The following is a 22,457-nucleotide window of genomic DNA, read 5'->3' as shown; positions in this document are numbered from 1 at the left end:
ACTTAATACTGGGTCCTGGCTTAATACTGGGTCCTGGCTTAATACTGGGTCCTGGCTTAATACTTGGTCCTACTTAATACTGGGTCCTGGCTTAATACTGGGTCCTGGCTTAATACTGGGCCCTGGCTTAATACTGGGTCTTACTTAATACTGGGTCCTGGCTTAATACTGGGTCCTGGCTTAATACTGGGTCCTACTTAATACTGGGTCCTGGCTTAATACTGGGTCCTACTTAATACTGGGTCCTGGCTTAATACTGGGTTCTACTTAATACTGGGTCCTACTTAATACTGGGTCCTGGCTTAATACTGGGTCCTGGCTTAATACTGGGTCCTGGCTTAATAATGGGTCCTACTTAATACTGGGTCCCGGCTTAATACTGGGTCCTGGCTTAATACTGGGTCCTGGCTTAATACTGGGTCCTACTTAATACTGGGTCCTACTTAATTCTGGGTCCTGGCTTAATACTGGGTCCTGGCTTAATACTGGGTCCTGGCTTAATACTGCGTCCTACTTAATACTGGGTTCTACTTAATACTGGGTCCTGGCTTAATACTGGGTCCTGGCTTAATACTGGGTCCTGGCTTAATACTGGGTCCTACTTAATACTGGGTCCTGGCTTAATACTGGGTCCTGGCTTAATACTGGGTCCTGGCTTAATACTGGGTCCTACTTAATACTGGGTCCTGGCTTAATACTGGGTCCTGGCTTAATACTGGGTCCTGGCTTAGTACTGGGTCCTGGCTTAATACTGGGTCCTGGCTTAATACTAGGTCCTGGCTTAATACTGCGTCCTACTTAATACTGGGTCCTGGCTTAATACTGGGTCCTGGCTTAATACTGGGTCCTACTTAATACTGGGTCCTGGCTTAATACTGGGTCCTGGCTTAATACTAGGTCCTGGCTTAATACTGGGTCCTACTTAATACTGGGTCCTGGCTTAATACTGGGTCCTGGCTTAATACTGGGTCCTGGCTTAATACTGGGTCTTACTTAATACTGGGTCCTGGCTTAATACTGGGTCCTGGCTTAATACTGGGTCCTACTTAATTCTGGGTCCTGGCTTAATACTGGGTCCTACTTAATACTGGGTCCTACTTAATACTGGGTCCTGGCTTAATACTGGGTCCTGGCTTAATACTGGGTCCTGGCTTAATACTGGGTCCTACTTAATACTGGGTCCTGGCTTAATACTGGGTCCTGGCTTAATACTGGGTCTTACTTAATACTGGGTCCTGGCTTAATACTAGGTCCTGGCTTAATACTGGGTCCTACTTAATGCTGGGTCCTGGCTTAATACTGGGTACTACTTAATACTGGGTCCTACTTAATACTGGGTCCTGGCTTAATACTGGGTCCTGGCTTAATACTGGGTCCTGGCTTAATACTGGGTCCTACTTAATACTTGTCCTGGCTTAATACTGGGTCCTGGCTTAATACTGGGTCTTACTTAATACTGGGTCCTGGCTTAATACTGGGTCCTGGCTTAATACTGGGTCCTACTTAATACTGGGTCCTGGCTTAATACTGGGTCCTACTTAATACTGGGTCCTGGCTTAATACTGGGTCCTACTTAATACTGGGTCCTACTTAATACTGGGTCCTGGCTTAATACTGGGTCCTGGCTTAATACTGGGTCCTGGCTTAATAATGGGTCCTACTTAATACTGGGTCCCGGCTTAATACTGGGTCCTGGCTTAATACTGGGTCCTGGCTTAATACTGGGTCCTACTTAATACTGGGTCCTACTTAATTCTGGGTCCTGGCTTAATACTGGGTCCTGGCTTAATACTGGGTCCTGGCTTAATACTGGGTCCTACTTAATACTGGGTTCTACTTAATACTGGGTCCTGGCTTAATACTGGGTCCTGGCTTAATACTGGGTCCTGGCTTAATACTGGGTCCTACTTAATACTGGGTCCTGGCTTAATACTGGGTCCTGGCTTAATACTGGGTCCTACTTAATACTGGGTCCTGGCTTAATACTGGGTCCTGGCTTAATACTGGGTCCTACTTAATACTGGGTCCTGGCTTAATACTGGGTCCTACTTAATACTGGGTCCTACTTAATACTTGGTCCTGGCTTAATACAGGGTCCTGGCTTAATACTTGGTCGCTGGTTTGAATCCGTCTCGAACAGCTTGGCCAGAAATGTTGATGTTGCTGTTTTACTAGGTCACAGTTCCTCCCAGGAACAGGAACAGGAAGTGTATAGTCAATAAATCCATGTTTTGTTATTATTGAATAATGATGTTATTGATTGTTTTATTGATCAGACATCGACGAGTGTTCGGACCCAGATCACCAAGCCGGCTGCAACCAGAAGTGTTACAACTCCCCCGGGTCCTTCCGCTGTATGTGTGATGATGGATACCGGTTCAGAACCAACGACAAGATCCACTGTACAGGTAACAGTGTTCAGTACCGGTTCAGAACCAACGAGAAGATCCACTGTACAGGTAACAGGTAGTGTTATATAGATCCACTGTACAGGTAACAGGTAGTGTTATATAGATCCACTGTACAGGTAACAGGTAGTGTTATATAGATCCAGTTGGAATCTAGTTTAGAATCTAGTTTAGACTCTAGTTTAGAATCTAGTTTAGAATCTAGTTTAGAATCTAGTTTAGACTCTAGTTTAGACTCTAGTTTAGAATCTAGTTTAGACTCTAGTTTAGACTCTAGTTTAGACTCTAGTTTAGACTCTAGTTTAGACACTAGTTTAGAATCTAGTTTAGACTCTAGTTTAGAATCTAGTTTAGACTAGTGTAGACTCTAGTTTAGACTCTAGTTTAGAATCTAGTTTAGAATCTAGTTTAGAATGTAGTCTAGACTGTAGAGTTGCAAATACTTATTTCCCTCATTAAAATGCAATACATTTTTGACATGCATTTTTCTGGATTTTTTAGTTGTTATTCTGTCTCTCACTGTTAAAATAAACCTACCATTAAAATTATAGACTGATCATTTCTTTATCAGTGGGCAAATGTACAAAATCAGCAGGGGGTCAAATACTTTTTCCCCCCACTGTACATAAGACTGTTTAAACCTCAGGGTCATTGACCATCGCTGTTACCAGAAACAGGCTTCCGTCTCAATGACTGTTTCTGCTTGTCCCACTTGTGTTAATGTTTGTGTGATTGTCTCATGACTAAACCAAACCTCCATATTAACAACTCACACTGAACATGTCAATATGTCTGTGTCTCTTCCTGTATCCCAGATAGTGTTTGCTGTACCCCAGTATCTCTGAGGAACCAGCTAAATGTGTTCCCCTCTCCAGATATCAATGAGTGTTTGCTGTACCCCAGTATCTCTGAGGAACTAGCTAAAGTACCCCAGTATCTCTGAGGAACCAGCTAAAGTACCCCAGTATCTCTGAGGAACCAGCTAAAGTACCCCAGTATCTCTGAGGAACCAGCTAAATGTGTTCCCCTCTCTGAGGAACCAGCTAAATGTATTCCCCTCTCTGAGGAACCAGCTAAATGTATTCCCCTCTCTGAGGGACCAGCTAAATGTATTCCCCCTCCACAGATATCAATGAGTGTTTGCTGTACCCCAGTATCTGTGAGGAACCAGCTAAATGTGTCAACACCCCTGGCATGTATGAGTGCCAGTGTCCCCCGGGCTTCAATTACAACTTCACCTTGCGCTCCTGTTTGGGTGAGATGCCAGTCCACTGCACCCCCACGAGAAAGACACTATCACACACAGGAATATTTATTTTATTTTCATTTAACCTTTTTATCACGGCTGTCGAAAGGAGGAGCAGTGTGTGTGTCGTTCCACATTTTATTTATACTGTGAAACTATGCGATACATCTGAATAAACTAGAATAACAACAAACAAACAAACAAACAAACAAAAAACGTGACGCAGAGGTGAAACATACACTATTCAAAAACAATCTCCCACAAAACCCAGGTGGGAAAAAAAAAAAACTACTTAAGTATGATCTCCAATTAGAGACAACGAGGACCAGCTGCCTCTAATTGGAGATCATCCCAAACAAAACCCCCAACATAGAAATACAATTTTTTTTAACCTAAACATAGAAATAGAAAACATAGAAACAAAAACCCTGTCACGCACTGACCTACTCTACCATAGAAAATAACATCTTTCTATGGTCAAGACGTGACACCTTTATTTAACTAGGCAAGTCAGTTTAAGAACAAATTCTTATTTACAATGACGGCCTAGGAACAGTGTGTTAACTGCCTTGTTCAGGGGCAGAACGACAGATTTTTACCTTGTTCAGCTCGGGGATTCGATCTAGCAACCTTTCGGTTAACTAGCCCAACGCTCTAACCACTAGGCTACGCTGCTGGTTACTGGCCCAACGCTCTAACCACTAGGCTACCTGCTGGTTACTGTCCCAACGCTCTAACCACTAGGCTACCTGCTGGTTACTGTCCCAACGCTCTAACCACTAGGCTACCTGCTGGTTACTGTCCCAACGCTCTAACCACTAGGCTACCTGCTGGTTACTGTCCCAACGCTCTAACCACTAGGCTACCTGCTGGTTACTGGCCCAACGCTCTAACCACTAGGCTACCTGCTGGTTACTGTCCCAACGCTCTAACCACTAGGCTACCTGCTGGTTACTGGCCCAACGCTCTAACCACTAGGCTACCTGCTGGTTACTGGCCCAACGCTCTAACCACTAGGCTACCTGCTGGTTACTGGCCCAACGCTCTAACCACTAGGCTACCTGCTGGTTACTGTCCCAACGCTCTAACCACTAGGCTACCTGCTGGTTACTGTCCCAACGCTCTAACCACTAGGCTACCTGCTGGTTACTGGCCCAACGCTCTAACCACTAGGCTACCTGCTGGTTACTGGCCCAACGCTCTAACCACTAGGCTACCTGCTGGTTACTGGCCCAACGCTCTAACCACTAGGCTACCTGCCTCCTCTATGCCTCTAACCACTAGGCTACCTGCTGGTTACTGTCCAACGCTCTAACATTAGGCTACCTGCTGGTTACTGGCCCAACGCTCTAACCACTAGGCTACCTGCTGGTTACTGGCCCAACGCTCTAACCACTAGGCTACCTGCTGGTTACTGGTCAACGCTCTAACCACTAGGCTACCTGCCTGGTTACTGGCCCAACGCTCTAACCACTAGGCTACCTGCTGGTTACTGGCCCAACGCTCTAACCACTAGGCTACCTGCTGGTTACTGGCCCAACGCTCTAACCACTAGGCTACCTGCTGGTTACTGGCCCAACGCTCTAACCACTAGGCTACCTGCTGGTTACTGGCCCAACGCTCTAATCACTAGGCTACCTGCTGGTTACTGGCCCAACGCTCTAACCACTAGGCTACCTGCTGGTTACTGGCCCAACGCTCTAACCACTAGGCTACCTGCTGGTTACTGGCCCAACGCTCTAACCACTAGGCTACCTGCTGGTTACTGGCCCAACGCTCTAACCACTAGGCTACCTGCTGGTTACTGTCCCAACGCTCTAACCACTAGGCTACCTGCTGGTTACTGGCCCAACGCTCTAACCACTAGGCTACCTGCTGGTTACTGGCCCAACGCTCTAACCACTAGGCTACCTGCTGGTTACTGGCCCAACGCTCTAACCACTAGGCTACCTGCTGGTTACTGGCCCAACGCTCTAACCACTAGGCTAACCTGCCGCCCCTAAATATACAGTCTGTAAAAAAATTAAAAAGTCAGAGACAATTATATTCAAGGACCTAATGGAACGTTTGTAAATCAACTGATCTTAACCCTGACCCCCTGTACCTCCTGTAATGACCTCTGACCTCGACCCCTCTCCGTCTGACGCTCGTGGTCGTCCCCGCAGATGTGGACGAGTGCGAGGTGGGCGTGTGCGAGGGCGTGTGCGTGAACACGATGGGTAGCTACTCCTGCCGCTGCGAAGGTCGTCAGGGTCTGCGGTTAGCGGAGGACCGGCGTTCCTGTGAGGAGGTCCCAGTGTGCGTCCAGCTGTACGACTACAAACACGCCGAGATGCTGTACCTGGGAGAACAATTCACCGGAGGACCTGTCATATACCTCCGCTTCAGACTACCGGAGAACACAAAGTAAGGGGGTTTAAAAACACACATATAGGTAGAGACAGACATACACACATAACCGCTGTGGAAGTCCTGTTCGCTACGCAGCTGTACCCCCTTAAAATCGTCTGGTCGTGTGTTCTTCAAGGTTCGCTGCGGAGTTTGACTTCCGTACGTTTGATCCGGAAGGGGTGGTTCTGTACGCAGAGTCTTCCCAGGACTCGTGGTTCATGCTGGGGCTGAGGGGAGGACGGATCGAAGTCCAGTTCAAGAACCAGCACTCACTCAAGGTCACCAGCGGGGGCAAGGTCATCAACGACGGACAGTGGCATGTGGTAAGAGTGGCTTGTGGATTACATCACTGATTACTTTTACTGTCTCTAGCCGGTTATATTAGTCGTCTGTCCAACCTGACTGCCTGTCTTTTACCGTCTGTCCAGCCTGACTGCCTGTCTTTTACTGTCACTAGCTGGTTATATTAGTCACCTGTCCAACCTGACTGCCTGTCTTTTACTGTCTCTAGCTGGTTATATTAGTCACCTGTCCATCCTGACTGCCTGTCTTTTACTGTCTCTAGCTAGTTATATTAGTCACCTGTCCAATCTGACTGCCTGTCTTTTACTGTCACTAGCTGGTTATATTAGTCACCTGTCCAACCTGACTGCCTGTCTTTTACTGTCTCTAGCTGGTTATATTAGTCACCTGTCCATCCTACTGCCTGTCTTTTACTGTCTCTAGCTGGTTATATTAGTCACCTGTCCAACCTGACTGCCTGTCTTTTACTGTCACTAGCTGGTTATATTAGTCACCTGTCCAACCTGACTGCCTGTCTTTTACTGTCTCTAGCTGGTTATATTACTCACCTGTCCAACCTGACTGCCTGTCTTTTACCATCTGTCCAAGCTGACTGCCTATCTTTTACTGTCTCTAGCTGGTTATATTAGTGACCTGTCCAACCTGACTGCCTGTCTTTTACTGTCTCTAGCTGGTTATATTAGTCACCTGTCCAACCTGACTGCCTGTCTTTTACTGTCACTAGCTGGTTATATTAGTCACCTGTCCAACCTGACTGCCTGTCTTTTACTGTCTCTAGCTGGTTATATTAGTCACCTGTCCAACCTGACTGCCTGTCTTTTACTGTCTCTAGCTGGTTATATTAGTCACCTGTCCATCCTGACTGCCTGTCTTTTACTGTCTCTAGCTAGTTATATTAGTCACCTGTCCAATCTGACTGCCTGTCTTTTACTGTCACTAGCTGGTTATATTAGTCACCTGTCCAACCTGACTGCCTGTCTTTTACTGTCTCTAGCTGGTTATATTAGTCACCTGTCCATCCTACTGCCTGTCTTTTACTGTCTCTAGCTGGTTATATTAGTCACCTGTCCAACCTGACTGCCTGTCTTTTACTGTCACTAGCTGGTTATATTAGTCACCTGTCCAACCTGACTGCCTGTCTTTTACTGTCTCTAGCTGGTTATATTACTCACCTGTCCAACCTGACTGCCTGTCTTTTACCATCTGTCCAAGCTGACTGCCTGTCTTTTACTGTCTCTAGCTGGTTATATTAGTGACCTGTCCAACCTGACTGCCTGTCTTTTACTGTCTCTAGCTGGTTATATTAGTCACCTGTCCAACCTGACTGCCTGTCTTTTACTGTCACTAGCTGGTTATATTAGTCACCTGTCCAACCTGACTGCCTGTCTTTTACTGTCTCTAGCTGGTTATATTAGTCACCTGTCCAACCTGACTGCCTGTCTTTTACTGTCACTAACTAGCTGGTTATATTAGTCACCTGTCCAACCTGACTGCCTGTCTTTTACTGTCTCTAGCTGGTCATATTAGTCACCTGTCCAACTTGACTGCCTGTCTTTTACTGTCACTAACTAGCTGGTTATATTAGTCACCTGTCCAACCTGACTGCCTGTCTTTTACTGTCACTAGCTGGTTATATTAGTCACCTGTCCAACCTGACTGCCTGTCTTTTACTGTCTCTAGCTGGTTATATTAGTCACCTGTCCAACCTGACTGCCTGTCTTTTACTGTCTCTAGCTGGTTATATTAGTCACCTGTCCAACCTGACTGCCTGTCTTTTACTGTCTCTAGCTGGTTATATTAGTCACCTGTCCAACCTGACTGCCTGTCTTATACTGTCACTAACTAGCTGGTTATATTAGTCACCTGTCCAACCTGACTGCCTGTCTTTTACTGTCTCTAGCTGGTTATATTAGTCACCTGTCCAACCTGACTGCCTGTCTTATACTGTCTCTAACTAGCTGGTTATATTAGTAACCTGTCCAACCTGACTGCCTGTCTTTTACTGTCACTAGCTGGTTATATTAGTCACCTGTCCAACCTGACTGCCTGTCTTTTACTGTCTGTCCAAATTGACTGCCTGTCTTTTACTGTCTCTAACTAGCTGGTTATATTAGTCACCTGTCCAACCTGACTGCCTGTCTTTTACTGTCTCTAACTAGCTGGTTATATTAGTCACCTGTCCAACCTGACTGCCTGTCTTTTACCGTCTGTCCAACCTGACTGCCTGTCTTTTACTGTCTCTAACTAGCTGGTTATGTTAGTCACCTGTCCAACCTGACTGCCTGTCTTTTACCGTCTGTCCAACCTGACTGCCTGTCTTTTACTGTCTCTAGCTGGTTATATTAGCCTGTCTTTTTTGTTGTTGCTCAGATGGGTTTGATCTCAATCCAGTGTTAAGATGTGGCGATATGTTACAGTTGAAGTCAGAAGTTTACATCCACTTAGGTTGGAGTCATTAAAACTCGTTTTTCAACCACTCCACAAATTTCTTGTTAACAAACTATAGTTTTGGCAGAGTCGGTTAGGACATCTACTTTGTGCATGACACAAATAATTTATCCAACAATTGTTTACAGACAGATTATTTCACTTATAACTCAATGTATCACAATTCCAGTGGGTCAGAAGTTTACATACACTAAGTTGATTTGTGCCTTTAAACAGTTTGGAAAATTCCAGAAAATGATGTCATGCCTTTAGAAGCTTCTTGATAGGCTAATTGACATCTTTTGAATCAATTGGAGGTGTACCTGTGAATGTATTTCAATGCCTACCTTCAAACTCAGGGCCTACCTTCAAACTCAGGGCCTACCTTCAAACTCAGGGCCTACCTTCAAACTCAGGGCCTACCTTCAAACTCAGGGCCTACCTTCAAACTCAGGGCCTACCTTCAAACTCAGGGCCTACCTTCAAACTCAGGGCCTACCTTCAAACTCAGGGCCACTTCAAACTCAGGGCCTACCTTCAAAACTCAGGGCCTACCTTCAAACTCAGGGCCTACCTTCAAACTCAGGGCCTACCTTCAAACTCAGGGCCTACCTTCAGGGCCTACCTTCAAACTCAGGGCCTACCTTCAAACTCAGGGCCTACCTTCAAACTCAGGGCCTACCTTCTAACTCAGGGCCTATCTTCAAACTCAGGGCCTACCTTCAAACTCAGGGCCTACCTTCAAACTCAGGGCCTACCTTCAAACTCAGGGCCTACCTTCAAACTCAGGGCCTACCTTCAAACTCAGGGCCTACCTTCAGGGCCTACCTTCAAACTCAGGGCCTACCTTCTAACTCAGGGCCTACCTTCAATCTCAGTGCCTCTTTGCTTATAAAATGTGGAACGACACCCTGCACTTTGTTCCCGCTTCTCTTTACGACCAGCCGTGACAGAATCTCCCACCGCCAAAGGACCAAAGTGCAGCGCGTGTGTCGTTCCACATTTTTATTTACACTGTGAAACTATGCAAATACATATAAATAAACTGAATAAACAAAAACAACAAACCGTGACGCAAAGATGAAACATACACTGACTCAAAGATAATCTAAGACAGGGAATTTTTTACTAGGATTAAATGTCAGGAATTCTGAGAAACTTGAGTTTAAATGTATTTGGCTGAGGTGTATGTAAACGTCCGACTTCAACTGTATATACAGTACCAGTCAACAGTTTGGACTCACCTACTCATTCAAGGGTTTTTCTTTATTTTTACTATTTTCTACATTGTAGAATAATAGTGAAGACATCAAAACTATGAAATAACACATATGGAGTCATGTAGTAACCACAAAAAGTGTTAAACAAATCAAAATATATTTTATATTTGAGATTCTTCAAAGTAGCCACCCTTTGCCTTGATGACAGCTTTGCACACGCTTGGCATTCTCTCAACCAGCTTCACCTGGAATGCTTTTCCAACAGTCTTGAAGGAGTTCCCACATATGCTGAGCACTTGTTCGCTGCATTTCCTTCACTCTGCAGTCCAACTCATCTCAAACCATCTCAATTGGGTTGAGGTCGTGGTGATTGTGGAGGCCAGGTCATCTGATGCAGCACTCCATCACTCTCCTTCTTGGTCAAATAGCCCTTACACAGCCTGGAGGTGTGTTGGGTCATTATCCTGTTGGAAAAACAAGAACAAACCAGATGGATTGGCGTATCGCTGCAGAATGCTGTCAGACCATTCCAGGTGATGCTGGTTGAGAGAATGCCAAGCGTGTGCAAAGCTGTCATCAACGCAAATGGTGGCTACTTGGATGAATCTCAAACATAAAATGTATTTTGATTTGTTTACTCTACAATGTAGGAAATAGTAAAAACAAAGAAAAACCCTGGACTGAGTAGGTGTGTCCAAACGTTTAACTGGTACTCTTATATATGGGGGGTTGGAAATGACATTGATAGAAGCCACAATCTATCACAATATATCACAATATATCACAGTATACCACAATCTATCACAAAATACCACAATCTACCACAATATATCACAATATACCACAATATATCACAATATACCACAATCTATCACAAAATACCACAATCTACCACAATATACCACAATCTATCACAATATACCACAATATTAAAGATGATCTACCCCATAGAAAAATAAGTTTATTATTATGATGTAATGTTGTTGTTGTGTAATGTTGTTGTTGTGTAATGTTGTTGTTGTTGTGTAATGTTGTTAGTGTAATGTTGTTAGTGTTGTGTAATGTTGGTGTGTAATATTGTTGTGTAATGTTGTTGTGTAATGTTGGTGTGTAATGTTGGTGTGTAATGTTGTTGTTGTTGTGTAATGTTGTTGTTGTTGTGTAATGTTGGTGTGTAATGTTGTTGTGTAATGTTGGTGTGTAATGTTGGTGTGTAATGTTGGTGTGTAATGTTGTTGTTGTTGTGTAATGTTGTTGTTGTTGTTGTTGTGTAATGTTGTTGTTGTTGTTGTTGTTGTTGTTGTTGTGTAATGTTGTTGTTGTTGTGTAATGTTGTTGTTGTGTAATGTTGTTGTTGTTGTTGTGTAATGTTGTTGTTGTTGTGTAATGTTGTTGTTGTTGTGTAATGTTGTTGTAGATCTCAGTAGATGAACTGGAGTCCAGCATCAGCGTTAAGATCAGTAAGGAAGCGGTGATGAGCATCAACAGCCCCGGGAGTCTCTTTACGTCCGTTAACGGGAAACTGGAGACCAAGGTGTACATCGCAGGGCTGCCCAACCGCACCGACAGCGTCATCAAACCGGTAAACAGCCCACTGCCACAACACCACAACCATAGAACAACCATAGAACAACCATAGAATAACCATAGAACAAACCATAGAACAAACCATAAAACAAACCATAGAACAAACCATAAAACAAACCATAGAACAAACCATAGAACAAACCATAAAACAACCATAGAACAAACCATAGAACAAACCATAGAACAAACCATAGAACAACCATAGAACAAACCATAGAACAACCATAGAACAAACCATAGAACAAACCATAGAACAACCATAGAACAAACCATAGAACAACCATAGAACAAACCATAGAACAACCATAGAACAACCATAGAACGACCATAGAACAAACATTCAACCAATAACCACACAAACAATTAGCGGACAACCACAGAACAAACCATAAAAATAACGATTCCATAACCGTAAAACGACCATCGTACAACCACCTGATAACATTTGACGTAACGACCCCTGTTCTAGATCAACCCTCGTCTGGACGGCTGCATCCGCGGGTGGAACCTGATGAACCAGGGGTCGTCCGGGGTCAAGGAGGTCATTCAGGAGAAGAAGAGCAAACACTGTTTCCTGCACGTAGAGAGAGGAACCTACTTCACCGGGGAGGGACTGGCCCACTTCAACGTAGACTACAGTGAGTAGTGTACACTAGACTGGCCCACTTCAGCGTAGACTACCGTGAGTAGTGTACACTAGACTGGCCCACTTCAACGTAGACTACCGTGAGTAGTGTACACTAGACTGGCCCATTTCAACGTAGACTACCGTGAGTAGTGTACACTACACTGGCCCACTTCAACGTAGACTACCGTGAGTAGTGTACACTAGACTGGCCCACTTCAACGTAGACTACCGTGAGTAGTGTACACTAGACTGGCCCACTTCAACGTAGACTACCGTGAGTAGTGTACACTAGACTGGCCCACTTCAACGTAGACTACCGTGAGTAGTGTACACTAGACTGGCCCACTTCAACGTAGACTACAGTGAGTAGTGTACACTAGACTGGCTCACTTCAACGTAGACTACAGTGAGTAGTGTACACTAGACTGGCCCACTTCAACGTAGACTACCGTGAGTAGTGTACACTAGACTGGTCCACTTCAACGTAGACTACCGTGAGTAGTGTACACTAGACTGGCCCACTTCAACGTAGACTACCGTGAGTAGTGTACACTAGACTGGTCCACTTCAACGTAGACTACCGTGAGTCAAGGCGGTGACCCGATCCTGTAGGTTCATGCTCTACAACATTCGCAGAGTACGACCCTGCCTCACACAGGAAGCGGCGCAGGTCCTAATCCAGGCACTTGTCATCTCCCGTCTGGATTACTGCAACTCGCTGTTGGCTGGGCTCCCTGCCTGTGCCATCAAACCCCTACAACTCATCCAGAACGCCGCAGCCCGTCTGGTGTTCAACCTTCCCAAGTTCTCTCACGTCACCCCGCTCCTCCGCTCTCTCCACTGGCTTCCAGTTGAAGCTCGCATCCGCTACAAGACCATGGTGCTTGCCTACGGAGCTGTGAGGGGAACGGCACCTCCGTACCTTCAGGCTCTGATCAGGCCCTACACCCAAACAAGGGCACTGCGTTCATCCACCTCTGGCCTGCTCGCCTCCCTACCTCTGAGGAAGCACAGTTCCCGCTCAGCCCAGTCAAAACTGCTCGCCGCTCTGGCACCCCAATGGTGGAACAATCTCCCTCACGATGCCAGGACAGCGGAGTCAATCACCACCTTCCGGAGACACCTGAAACCCCACCTCTTTAAGGAATACCTGGGATAGGATAAAGTAATCCTTCTAACCCCCCCCCCCTTTAAAGGATTTAGATGCACTATTGTAAAGTGTTTGTTCTACTGGATATTATAGGTGAATGCACCAATTTGTAAGTCGCTCTGGATAAGAGCGTCTGCTAAATGACTTAAATGTAAATGTAAATGTGAGTAGTGTACACTAGACTGGCCCACTTCAACGTAGACTACCGTGAGTAGTGTACACTAGACTGGCCCACTTCAACGTAGACTACCGTGAGTAGTGTACACTAGCCTGGCCCACTTCAACGTAGACTACCGTGAGTAGTGTACACTAGACTGGCTCACTTCAACGTAGACTACCGTGAGTAGTGTACACTAGACTGGTCCACTTCAACGTAGACTACCGTGAGTAGTGTACACTAGACTGGCCCACTGCAACGTAGTGTACACTAGACTGGCCCACTTCAACGTAGACTACCGTGAGTAGTGGACTATATATATTCTACTACAGTGGACTATATATATTCTACTACTACAGTGGACTATATATATTCTACTACAGTGGACTATATATATTCTACTACTACAGTGGACTATATATATTCTACTACTACAGTGGACTATATATATTCTACTACTACAGTGGACTATATATATTCTACTACTACAGTGGACTATATATATTCTACTACTACAGTGGACTATATATATTCTACTACTACAGTGGACTATATATATTCTACTACTACAGTGGACTATATATATTCTACTACTACAGTGGACTATATATATTCTACTACTACAGTGGACTATATATATTCTACTACTACAGTGGACTATATATATTCTACTACTACAGTGGACTATATATATTCTACTACTACAGTGGACTATATATATTCTACTACTACAGTGGACTATATATATTCTACTACTACAGTGGACTATATATATTATACTACAACAGTGGACTATATATATTATACTACAACAGTGGACTATATATATTCTACTACTACAGTGGACTATATATATTCTACTACTACAGTGGACTATATATATTCTACTACTACAGTGGACTATATATATTCTACTACTACAGTGGACTATATATATTCTACTACTACAGTGGACTATATATATTCTACTACTACAGTGGACTATATATATTCTACTACTACAGTGGACTATATATATTCTACTACTAGTGGTCTATATATATTCTACTACAACAGTGGAATATATATATTCTACTACTACAGTGGACTATATATATTCTACTACAGTGGACTATATATATTCTACTACTACAGTGGACTATATATATTCTACTACTACAGTGGACTATATATATTCTACTACTACAGTGGACTATATATATTCTACTACTACAGTGGACTATATATATTCTACTACTACAGTGGACTATATATATTCTACTACTACAGTGGACTATATATATTCTACTACTACAGTGGACTATATATATATATTCTACTCCAGTGGACTATATATATTCTACTACTACAGTGGACTATATATATTCTACTACTACAGTGGACTATATATATTCTACTACTACAGTGGACTATATATATTCTACTACTACAGTGGACTATATATATTCTACTACTACAGTGGACTATATATATTCTACTACTACAGTGGACTATATATATTCTACTACTACAGTGGACTATATATATTCTACTACTACAGTGGACTATATATATTCTACTACTACAGTGGACTATATATATTCTACTACAGTGGACTATATATATATTCTACTACTACAGTGGACTATATATATTCTACTACTACAGTGGACTATATATATTCTACTACAGTGGACTATATATATTCTACTACAGTGGACTATATATATTCTACTACTACAGTGGACTATATATATTCTACTACTACAGTGGACTATATATATTCTACTACTACAGTGGACTATATATATTCTACTACTACAGTGGACTATATATATTCTACTACAGTGGACTATATATATTATACTACAGTGGACTATATATATTCTACTACTAAAGTGGACTATATATATTCTACTACTACAGTGGACTATATATATTCTACTACAGTGGACTATATATATATTCTACTACAGTGGACTATATATATATTCTACTACTACAGTGGACTATATATATTCTACTACTACAGTGGACTATATATATTCTACTACAGTGGACTATATATATTCTACTACAGTGGACTATATATATTCTACTACAGTGGACTATATATATATTCTACTACAGTGGACTATATATATATTCTACTACTACAGTGGACTATATATATTCTACTACTACAGCGGACTATATATATTCTACTACTACAGTGGACTATATATATTCTACTACTACAGTGGACTATATATATTCTACTACTACAGTGGACTATATATATTCTACTACTACAGTGGACTATATATATTCTACTACTACAGTGGACTATATATATTCTACTACAGTGGACTATATATATTCTACTACTACAGTGGACTATATATATTCTACTACTACAGTGGACTATATATATTCTACTACTACAGTGGACAATATATATTCTTCTACAGTGATTTTCCAGATGATTAGGAAATAGAGGTGGTCTACATAGAGTCTTTGGTGCTTTTGTCTGCCTGTCTAACTAAGTGTGTGTGATGTGTCTGTGTGTGTGTCTGTCTGTCTGTCTGTGTGTGTGTGTGTGTGTGATGTGTGTGTGTGTGTGTGTGTGTGTGTGTGTGTGTGTGCGTGTCCAGGTGAGTCAGGGAGCTGGAGGGTGGATCTGAAGGTAAATATCCGTCCGTCCAGCAGTACAGGAGTTCTCTTCGCTCTCGTCCTCAACGATACCGTCCCCCTGTCTGTCGCCGTGGTTACGCAAGGACCTGAAGAAGCTGTGAGTTCAGCAACGATCCCACCCCACACACACACACACACACACACACACACACACACACACACACACACACCCTTCACCTCTCCCCCCCTCCTTCCTCCAGGACCTGCGGGTGTTCCTGGATGGAGTGTCCGTGGCGACGCTACAGTCGTTGATGTTGTGTTACCCAGACCGTCTGTCTGTAGAACTGACCGTCACCCCCACTAGCCTGGAGATCGGTGCCAACACCTCCACCTGGTCCTACAGCCTCCCTGACGGGGCGCTGGATCGACTCAACCACACCATGGTGACACACTCTGTCAGGACATGTATAGGAGGACTGCCAGGTAACTAGCTAGTCACTAGCTAACTAACTAGTAGCTCAGTAGCCACAGGACTGCCAGGTAACTAGCTAGTTACTAACTAACTAACCACAATGATGACTCTCTGTCAGGACATGTATAGGAGGACTGCCAGGTAACTAGCTAGTCACTAACTAACTAACTAGCCACCATGATGACACACTCTGTCAGGACATGTATAGGAGGACTGCCAGGTAACTAGCTAGTCACTAACTAACTAACTAGTAGCTCAGTAGCCACAGGACTGCCAGGTAACTAGCTAGTTACTAACTAACTAACTAACCACACACTCTGTCAGGACATGTGTAGGAGGACTGCCAGGTAACTAGCTAGTCACTAACTAACTAACTAACCAACCACAAAAACTAGCCACAGGACTGCCAGGTAACTAGCTAGTCACTAACTAACTAACCACAATGATGCAACGCTCTGTCAGGACATGTATAGGACTGCCAGGTAACTAGCTAGTCACTAACTAACTAACTAGTTGCTCATTAGCCACAGGACTGCCAGGTAACTAGCTAGTCACTAACTAGTAGCTCATTAGCCACAGGACTGCCAGGTAACTAGCTAGTCACTAACTAGTAGCTCATTAGCCACAGGACTGCCAGGTTGATGAAACTTGACTAACGTAGTCCATATTTCAGAATTGATTCAGATTTCATTGATGAAGTGTGAAACCACAGAAGAAGTGTTTTTTTGGGGTTGGTATTTAATCTCTCCGTCTGTCCGTTCGTCTCCAGATGATATCCCCGTCTCCTCCAGCCCAGTGACGGCCTACTACCACGGCTGCATGGACGTCAACATCAACGGCCGGCTGTTAGACTTCGACGAGGCAGACAGTAAACACAACAGCATTAAGTCCCACTCCTGCCCCCCTGTCTCGCCCCCCCCCACACAAAGACACTCTCTGACGACGCCCCGTCACTCACCTTACAGGAAGTGACCTCACCGACCAGGTCGACCAATCGCCAATCACATCTCTGTTCCTGAGGCCCAAATCTGTGTATATGATCCTCTACCTGATGATTAGGAGGAGGGGGGGTGGGGGGAGGGAGGGTGGGGAGTAGGAGAAAGGAGGGAGAGAGGGAAGAAAGGAGGGAGGGAGGGAGGGAGGGAGGGAGGGAGGGAGGGAGGGAGGAAAGGAGTGGGGGAGGGGAGGGAGGGAGGGGGTAGGGGGAGAGTAGGAGAAAGGAGGGAGAGAGGGAAGAAAGGGGGGAGGGAGGTAGGGGGAGGGAGAGAGGGAGGGAGGGAAGAAAGGAGTGGGGGAGGGAGGGAGGTTGGGGAGAGAGAGGGGGGAGTAGGAGAAAGGAGGGAGAGAGGGAAGAAAGGGGGGAGGGAGGTAGGGGGAGGGAGAGAGGGAGGGAGGGAAGAAAGGAGTGGGGGAGGGAGGTAGGGGAGAGAGAGGGGGGAGGGAGGGAGGGAAGAAAGGAGGGGGGAGGGAGAGAGGGAAGAAAGGGGGGAGGGAGGGAGGGAGGGGGAGTGGAAGGGAGAAAGGGGGAGGGAGAGTAGGGAGTAGGGAGAGAGGGGAGAACGAAGGGAGGGAGAGATGGGGGTGGACTTGCACAATGCAGTCATTTCTGTTTATTTTAGTTTCCTGCACTCTTTGTTAGACTGTTTTTGACGGTTTCATATTTTCTATTGGACACATGTCATCCCCATCACCATGGTTTCTATTGCCGTGAAATAAACACCAGGTCTGTTACTGTGGAGAAGAGGAGTTACCAAAACCTGTTGCCAGGGACACTGACCGATCCAGCATTACTTGTTCTGTTGCCAGCGACACTGACTGATCCAGCATTACTTGTTCTGTTGCCAGCGACACTGACTGATCCAGCATTACTTGTTCTGTTGCCAGGGACACCGACTGATCCAGCATTACTTGTTCTGTTGCCAGGGACACCGACTGATCCAGCATTACTTGTTCTGTTGCCAGGAATTCCATAGACGTAGTGAAACAGCTGAGCTCTGGAAGGTTCTGATCCAGTGGAACGACCTGTGGTCCATGGTTCTGGTGTATATATAGAGGAAGGTTCTGATCCAGTGGAATGACCTGTGGTCCATGGTTCTGGTGTATATATAGAGGAAGGTTCTGATACAGTGGAACGACCTGTGGTCCATGGATCTGGTGTGTATGTAGAGGAAGGTTCTGATACAGTGGAACGACCTGTGGTCCATGGATCTGGTGTATATATAGAGGAAGGTTCTGATCCAGTGGAACGACCTGTGGTCCATGGTTCTGGTGTATATATAGAGGAAGGTTCTGATCCAGTGGAATGACCTGGGATACATGGTTCTGTATATACAGTTGAGGTCAGAAGTTTACATCCACTTAGGTTGGAGTCATTAAAACTCGTTTTTCAACCACTCCACAAATTTCTTGTTAACAAACTGTAGTTTTGGCAGAGTCGGTTAGGACATCTACTTTGTAGATTTGTAGATTTTTCCAACAATTGTTAACAGACAGATTATTTCACTTATAATTCACTGTATCACAATTCCAGTGGGTCAGAAGTTTACCTACACTAAGTTGACTTGTGCCTTTAAACAGCTTGCAAAATTCCAGAAAATTATGTCATGGCTGTAGAAGCTTCTGATAGGCTAATTGACATTATTTGAGTCAACTGGAGGTGTACCTGTGGATGCATTTCAAGGCCTATCTTTAAACTCAGTGGATCTTTGCTTGACATCATGGGAAAATCAAAAGAAATCTGCCAATACCTCATACAAAAAATTGTAGACCTCCACAAGTCTGGGTCATCCTTGGGAGCAATTTCCAAACGCCTGAAGGTACCACGTTCATCTGTACAAACAATAGTAGGCAAGTATAGACACCATGGGACCACGCAGCCGTCATACCGCTCAGGAAGGAGACGCATTCTGTCTCCTAGAGATGAACGTACTTTGGTGCGAAAAGTGCAAATCAATCCCAGAACAACAGCAAAGGACCTTGTGAAGATGCTGGAGGAAACAGGTAAAAAAGTATCTATATCCACAGTAAAACGAGTCCTATATCGACATAATCTGAAAGGCCGTTCAGCAAGGAAGAAGCCACTGCTCCAAAACCGCCATAAAAAAGCCAGACTTCGGTTTGCATCTGCACATGGGGACAAAGTTCATACTTTTTGAAGAAATGTCCTCTGGTCTGATGAAACAACAATAGAACTATTTGGCCATAATGACCATCGTTATGTTTGGAGGAAAAAGTGGGATGCTTGCAAGCCGAAGAACACCATCCCAACTGTGAAGCACGGGGGTGGCAGCATCATGTTGTGGGGGTGCTTTGCTGCAGGAGGGACTGGTGCACTTCACAAAATAGATGGCATTATGAGGAAGGAAAATTATGTGGATATATTGAAGCAACATCTCAAGGCATCAGTCAGGAAGTTAAGTTTAAGTTTGGTCGCAAATTTGTGGTTAGAACTGAAAAAGCATGTGCGAGCAAGGAGGCCTTACAAACCTGACTCAGTTACACCAGCTCTATCAGGAGGAATGGGCCAAAATTCACCAAACTTCTTGTGGGAAGCTTGTGGAAGGCTCCCCGAAACGTTTGACCCAAGTTAAACAATTTAAAGGCAATACTACCAAATACTAATTGAGTGTATGTAAACGTCTGACCCACTGGGAATGTGATGAAAGAAATAAAAGCTGAAATAAATAATTCTCTCTACTATTATTCTGACATTTCACATTCTTAAAATAAAGTGGTGATCCTAACTGACCTAAAACAGGGAATTTTTACTAGGATTAAAATGTCAGGAATTGAGAAAAACTGAGTTTAAATGTGTTTGGCTAAGGTGTATGTAAACGTCCTACTTCAACTGTATGTAGATGAGATAGATATGTACCACACACACATGGTGATTTCTGGTTCTCTCTTTTGTCTCTCCTCTCTCTCCCTTTCTTCAGACACCCCAATGGTTAAGTGTATATAAAAACATGCTCACTTTAATATATAAGTTAAATGTTTTTGTTGATGGATTGAGTGTTTTTTGTGTGTGTGTGTTTATTTTAACAAAAGTGATCCAAAGCATGCTTACTTTGGTACGAAAAACTGTGGTTGTGTCTGAAATCTTTCTAGCCTACAGCTTACTAATAAAATCAAATGTATTTATAAAGCCCTTCTTACATCAGCTGATATCTCAAAGTGCTGTACACAGAACCCCAGCCTAAAACCCCCCAAAACAGCAAGCTAAAATGTACTAGCCATACTGCATACGGATATACTAGTAAAACGCAGTATTAAACGTTAAACAAATATCAACATACTGGTTCAAACGACAAAGAAGCAGCGGACAAAATCGGCTGTTTGGTCATAGTTTCTGACGGACGTTTTATGGTGTTACACAGCGTACCATTTTCGTTTGTCAAACTGAAGACAAATGCTAACCAGCAGCTAACAAAATGAGTTTGTTTTTGGCCAAATTGTCATGTAAAAATGACATAGACGAGGTAATAAAAACTGTCGCTGAAAAGGTTTTAGTTCTTCGGTTTGGAAGAGATGAAGACTCGGTCTGCCTGCAACTTGACGAGATTGTAAGTAGCTAACGTTAGCATGTGTAGCTAGCATGCTAGCTGGGTAACTAGCTAGCTCTACCAGCTAACTACCTGCAATATTGTAGCCAGTAAACATTAATGCAAAACGTGCATGTCAATCGTTACCAATATTTACACCAACACTGTCAATGTATTTTTGTTGTTGTTGTTGTTGTTTGTAACGTTTCAGTCTGTCTGAATCGGGAATGACAAGTGTTCTCATTATTTTTGCCAGCTGTCCAAAACCTCCCACGACCTGAGTAACATGGCGTCTATCTACATCGTGGATGTGGATTCAGCTCCCGTCTACACGAGATACTTCGACATCAGTTACATCCCATCTACAGTCTTCTTCTTCAACGGACAACACATGAAAGTTGATTATGGGTGAGAAGGAAGATGGCCGACAACTAGCTAGAATACCACTGGTTGGTTTATACAGTCTTCGTTTCAGTGAGTTGTAACACACTCTTCCCTTTTTTAATGTCATAGGTGTGGGTACTACTCATATTAGCTACAAGCCATTTCACCTTTGTAGGCTTATAGCTAAAACACTTGTCTCTATACAGGTCTCCAGATCACACCAAGTTTGTGGGCAGTTTTAAGACCAAGCAGGACTTCCTGGATCTGATCGAGGTGATCTACAGAGGAGCTATGAGAGGGAAGATGATCGTCCAGAGTCCCATCGACCCTCAGAACATCCCCAAGTACGACCTGCTCTACCATGGGATCTGAGATTTCACCACGATTCCCCACCCTTCAGCGCGGTTACAAGCACCCTGGCTGCAGATCTCGTCGGGAGACCGACGGCACGGTTTGAGCGCTCAAGCTGCCGACAATTCATGTGAAAAGAAAACGTCTGACCGGCACAGAACGGATTGGCCCCGGCCCGGACAATTATGGTGTCGGCTTTATCAAGAGACACCACTGTAGCCGGCACCATCTCACTAAACCATTCATACTGATGTACCGATTTAGTGAAACTGTCCATAACTTGAGGGTTTGATATCTCCTAGGGAAATAGATCTCTATAAGAGACTCCATCTCACTTCACCATTCATACTGATGTAGTGTTTAGTATTATATATATATATATATATGATTATATTTCCTAGGGAAATAGATCTCTATAAGAGACACAGATATGTGTCAGAGTGAACAATCTTTTATTTCATACAATGAAGATTAATTTATATCTGGATGTTCTTGTTGCCTTTTTGTTTATTTTGGGAATGCTGAATCTCTAATGTATGTTTGGTCACAAGGTCAGAAACCTTTTGAACTTTTTGTTAATAAATGTGTCACTTCAAATAA

The 22,457-nt window shown here is 43.9% G+C and overlaps 2 protein-coding genes across 4 annotated transcripts in view; both read left to right on the top strand.

Moving 5' to 3' along the window:
- The window catches only part of LOC115181164 (vitamin K-dependent protein S-like), a 39,545-nt gene extending 21,888 nt beyond the window's left edge, over positions 1–17,657 (top strand). For all 3 annotated transcript variants that reach the window (XM_029743196.1, XM_029743194.1, XM_029743197.1), the window contains 9 exons: positions 2,277–2,408; positions 3,535–3,663; positions 5,820–6,060; positions 6,182–6,368; positions 11,413–11,577; positions 12,052–12,220; positions 16,130–16,266; positions 16,370–16,592; positions 17,351–17,657. In XM_029743196.1, the coding sequence (XP_029599056.1) occupies positions 2,277–2,408; positions 3,535–3,663; positions 5,820–6,060; positions 6,182–6,368; positions 11,413–11,577; positions 12,052–12,220; positions 16,130–16,266; positions 16,370–16,592; positions 17,351–17,553 (1,586 nt within the window). In that variant the 3' untranslated portion in view covers positions 17,554–17,657. The remainder of the gene's footprint in view (positions 1–2,276; positions 2,409–3,534; positions 3,664–5,819; positions 6,061–6,181; positions 6,369–11,412; positions 11,578–12,051; positions 12,221–16,129; positions 16,267–16,369; positions 16,593–17,350) is intronic.
- A 2,684-nt stretch (positions 17,658–20,341) lies between these two features.
- txnl4b (thioredoxin-like 4B) lies at positions 20,342–22,457 on the top strand. The gene is made up of 3 exons (XM_029743193.1): positions 20,342–21,143; positions 21,379–21,530; positions 21,713–22,457. The coding sequence occupies exons 1-3, from the start codon at positions 21,012–21,014 to the stop codon at positions 21,876–21,878; spliced, it is 450 nt and encodes a 149-aa protein (XP_029599053.1). The 5' UTR covers positions 20,342–21,011; the 3' UTR covers positions 21,879–22,457.

The sequence above is a fragment of the Salmo trutta genome, unplaced genomic scaffold, assembly GCF_901001165.1.
Source record: "Salmo trutta unplaced genomic scaffold, fSalTru1.1, whole genome shotgun sequence".
Lineage (NCBI taxonomy): Eukaryota > Metazoa > Chordata > Actinopteri > Salmoniformes > Salmonidae > Salmo > Salmo trutta.
Note: the sequence above shows the minus strand (reverse complement) of the source record. Positions and strands in the feature narration are given on the sequence as shown.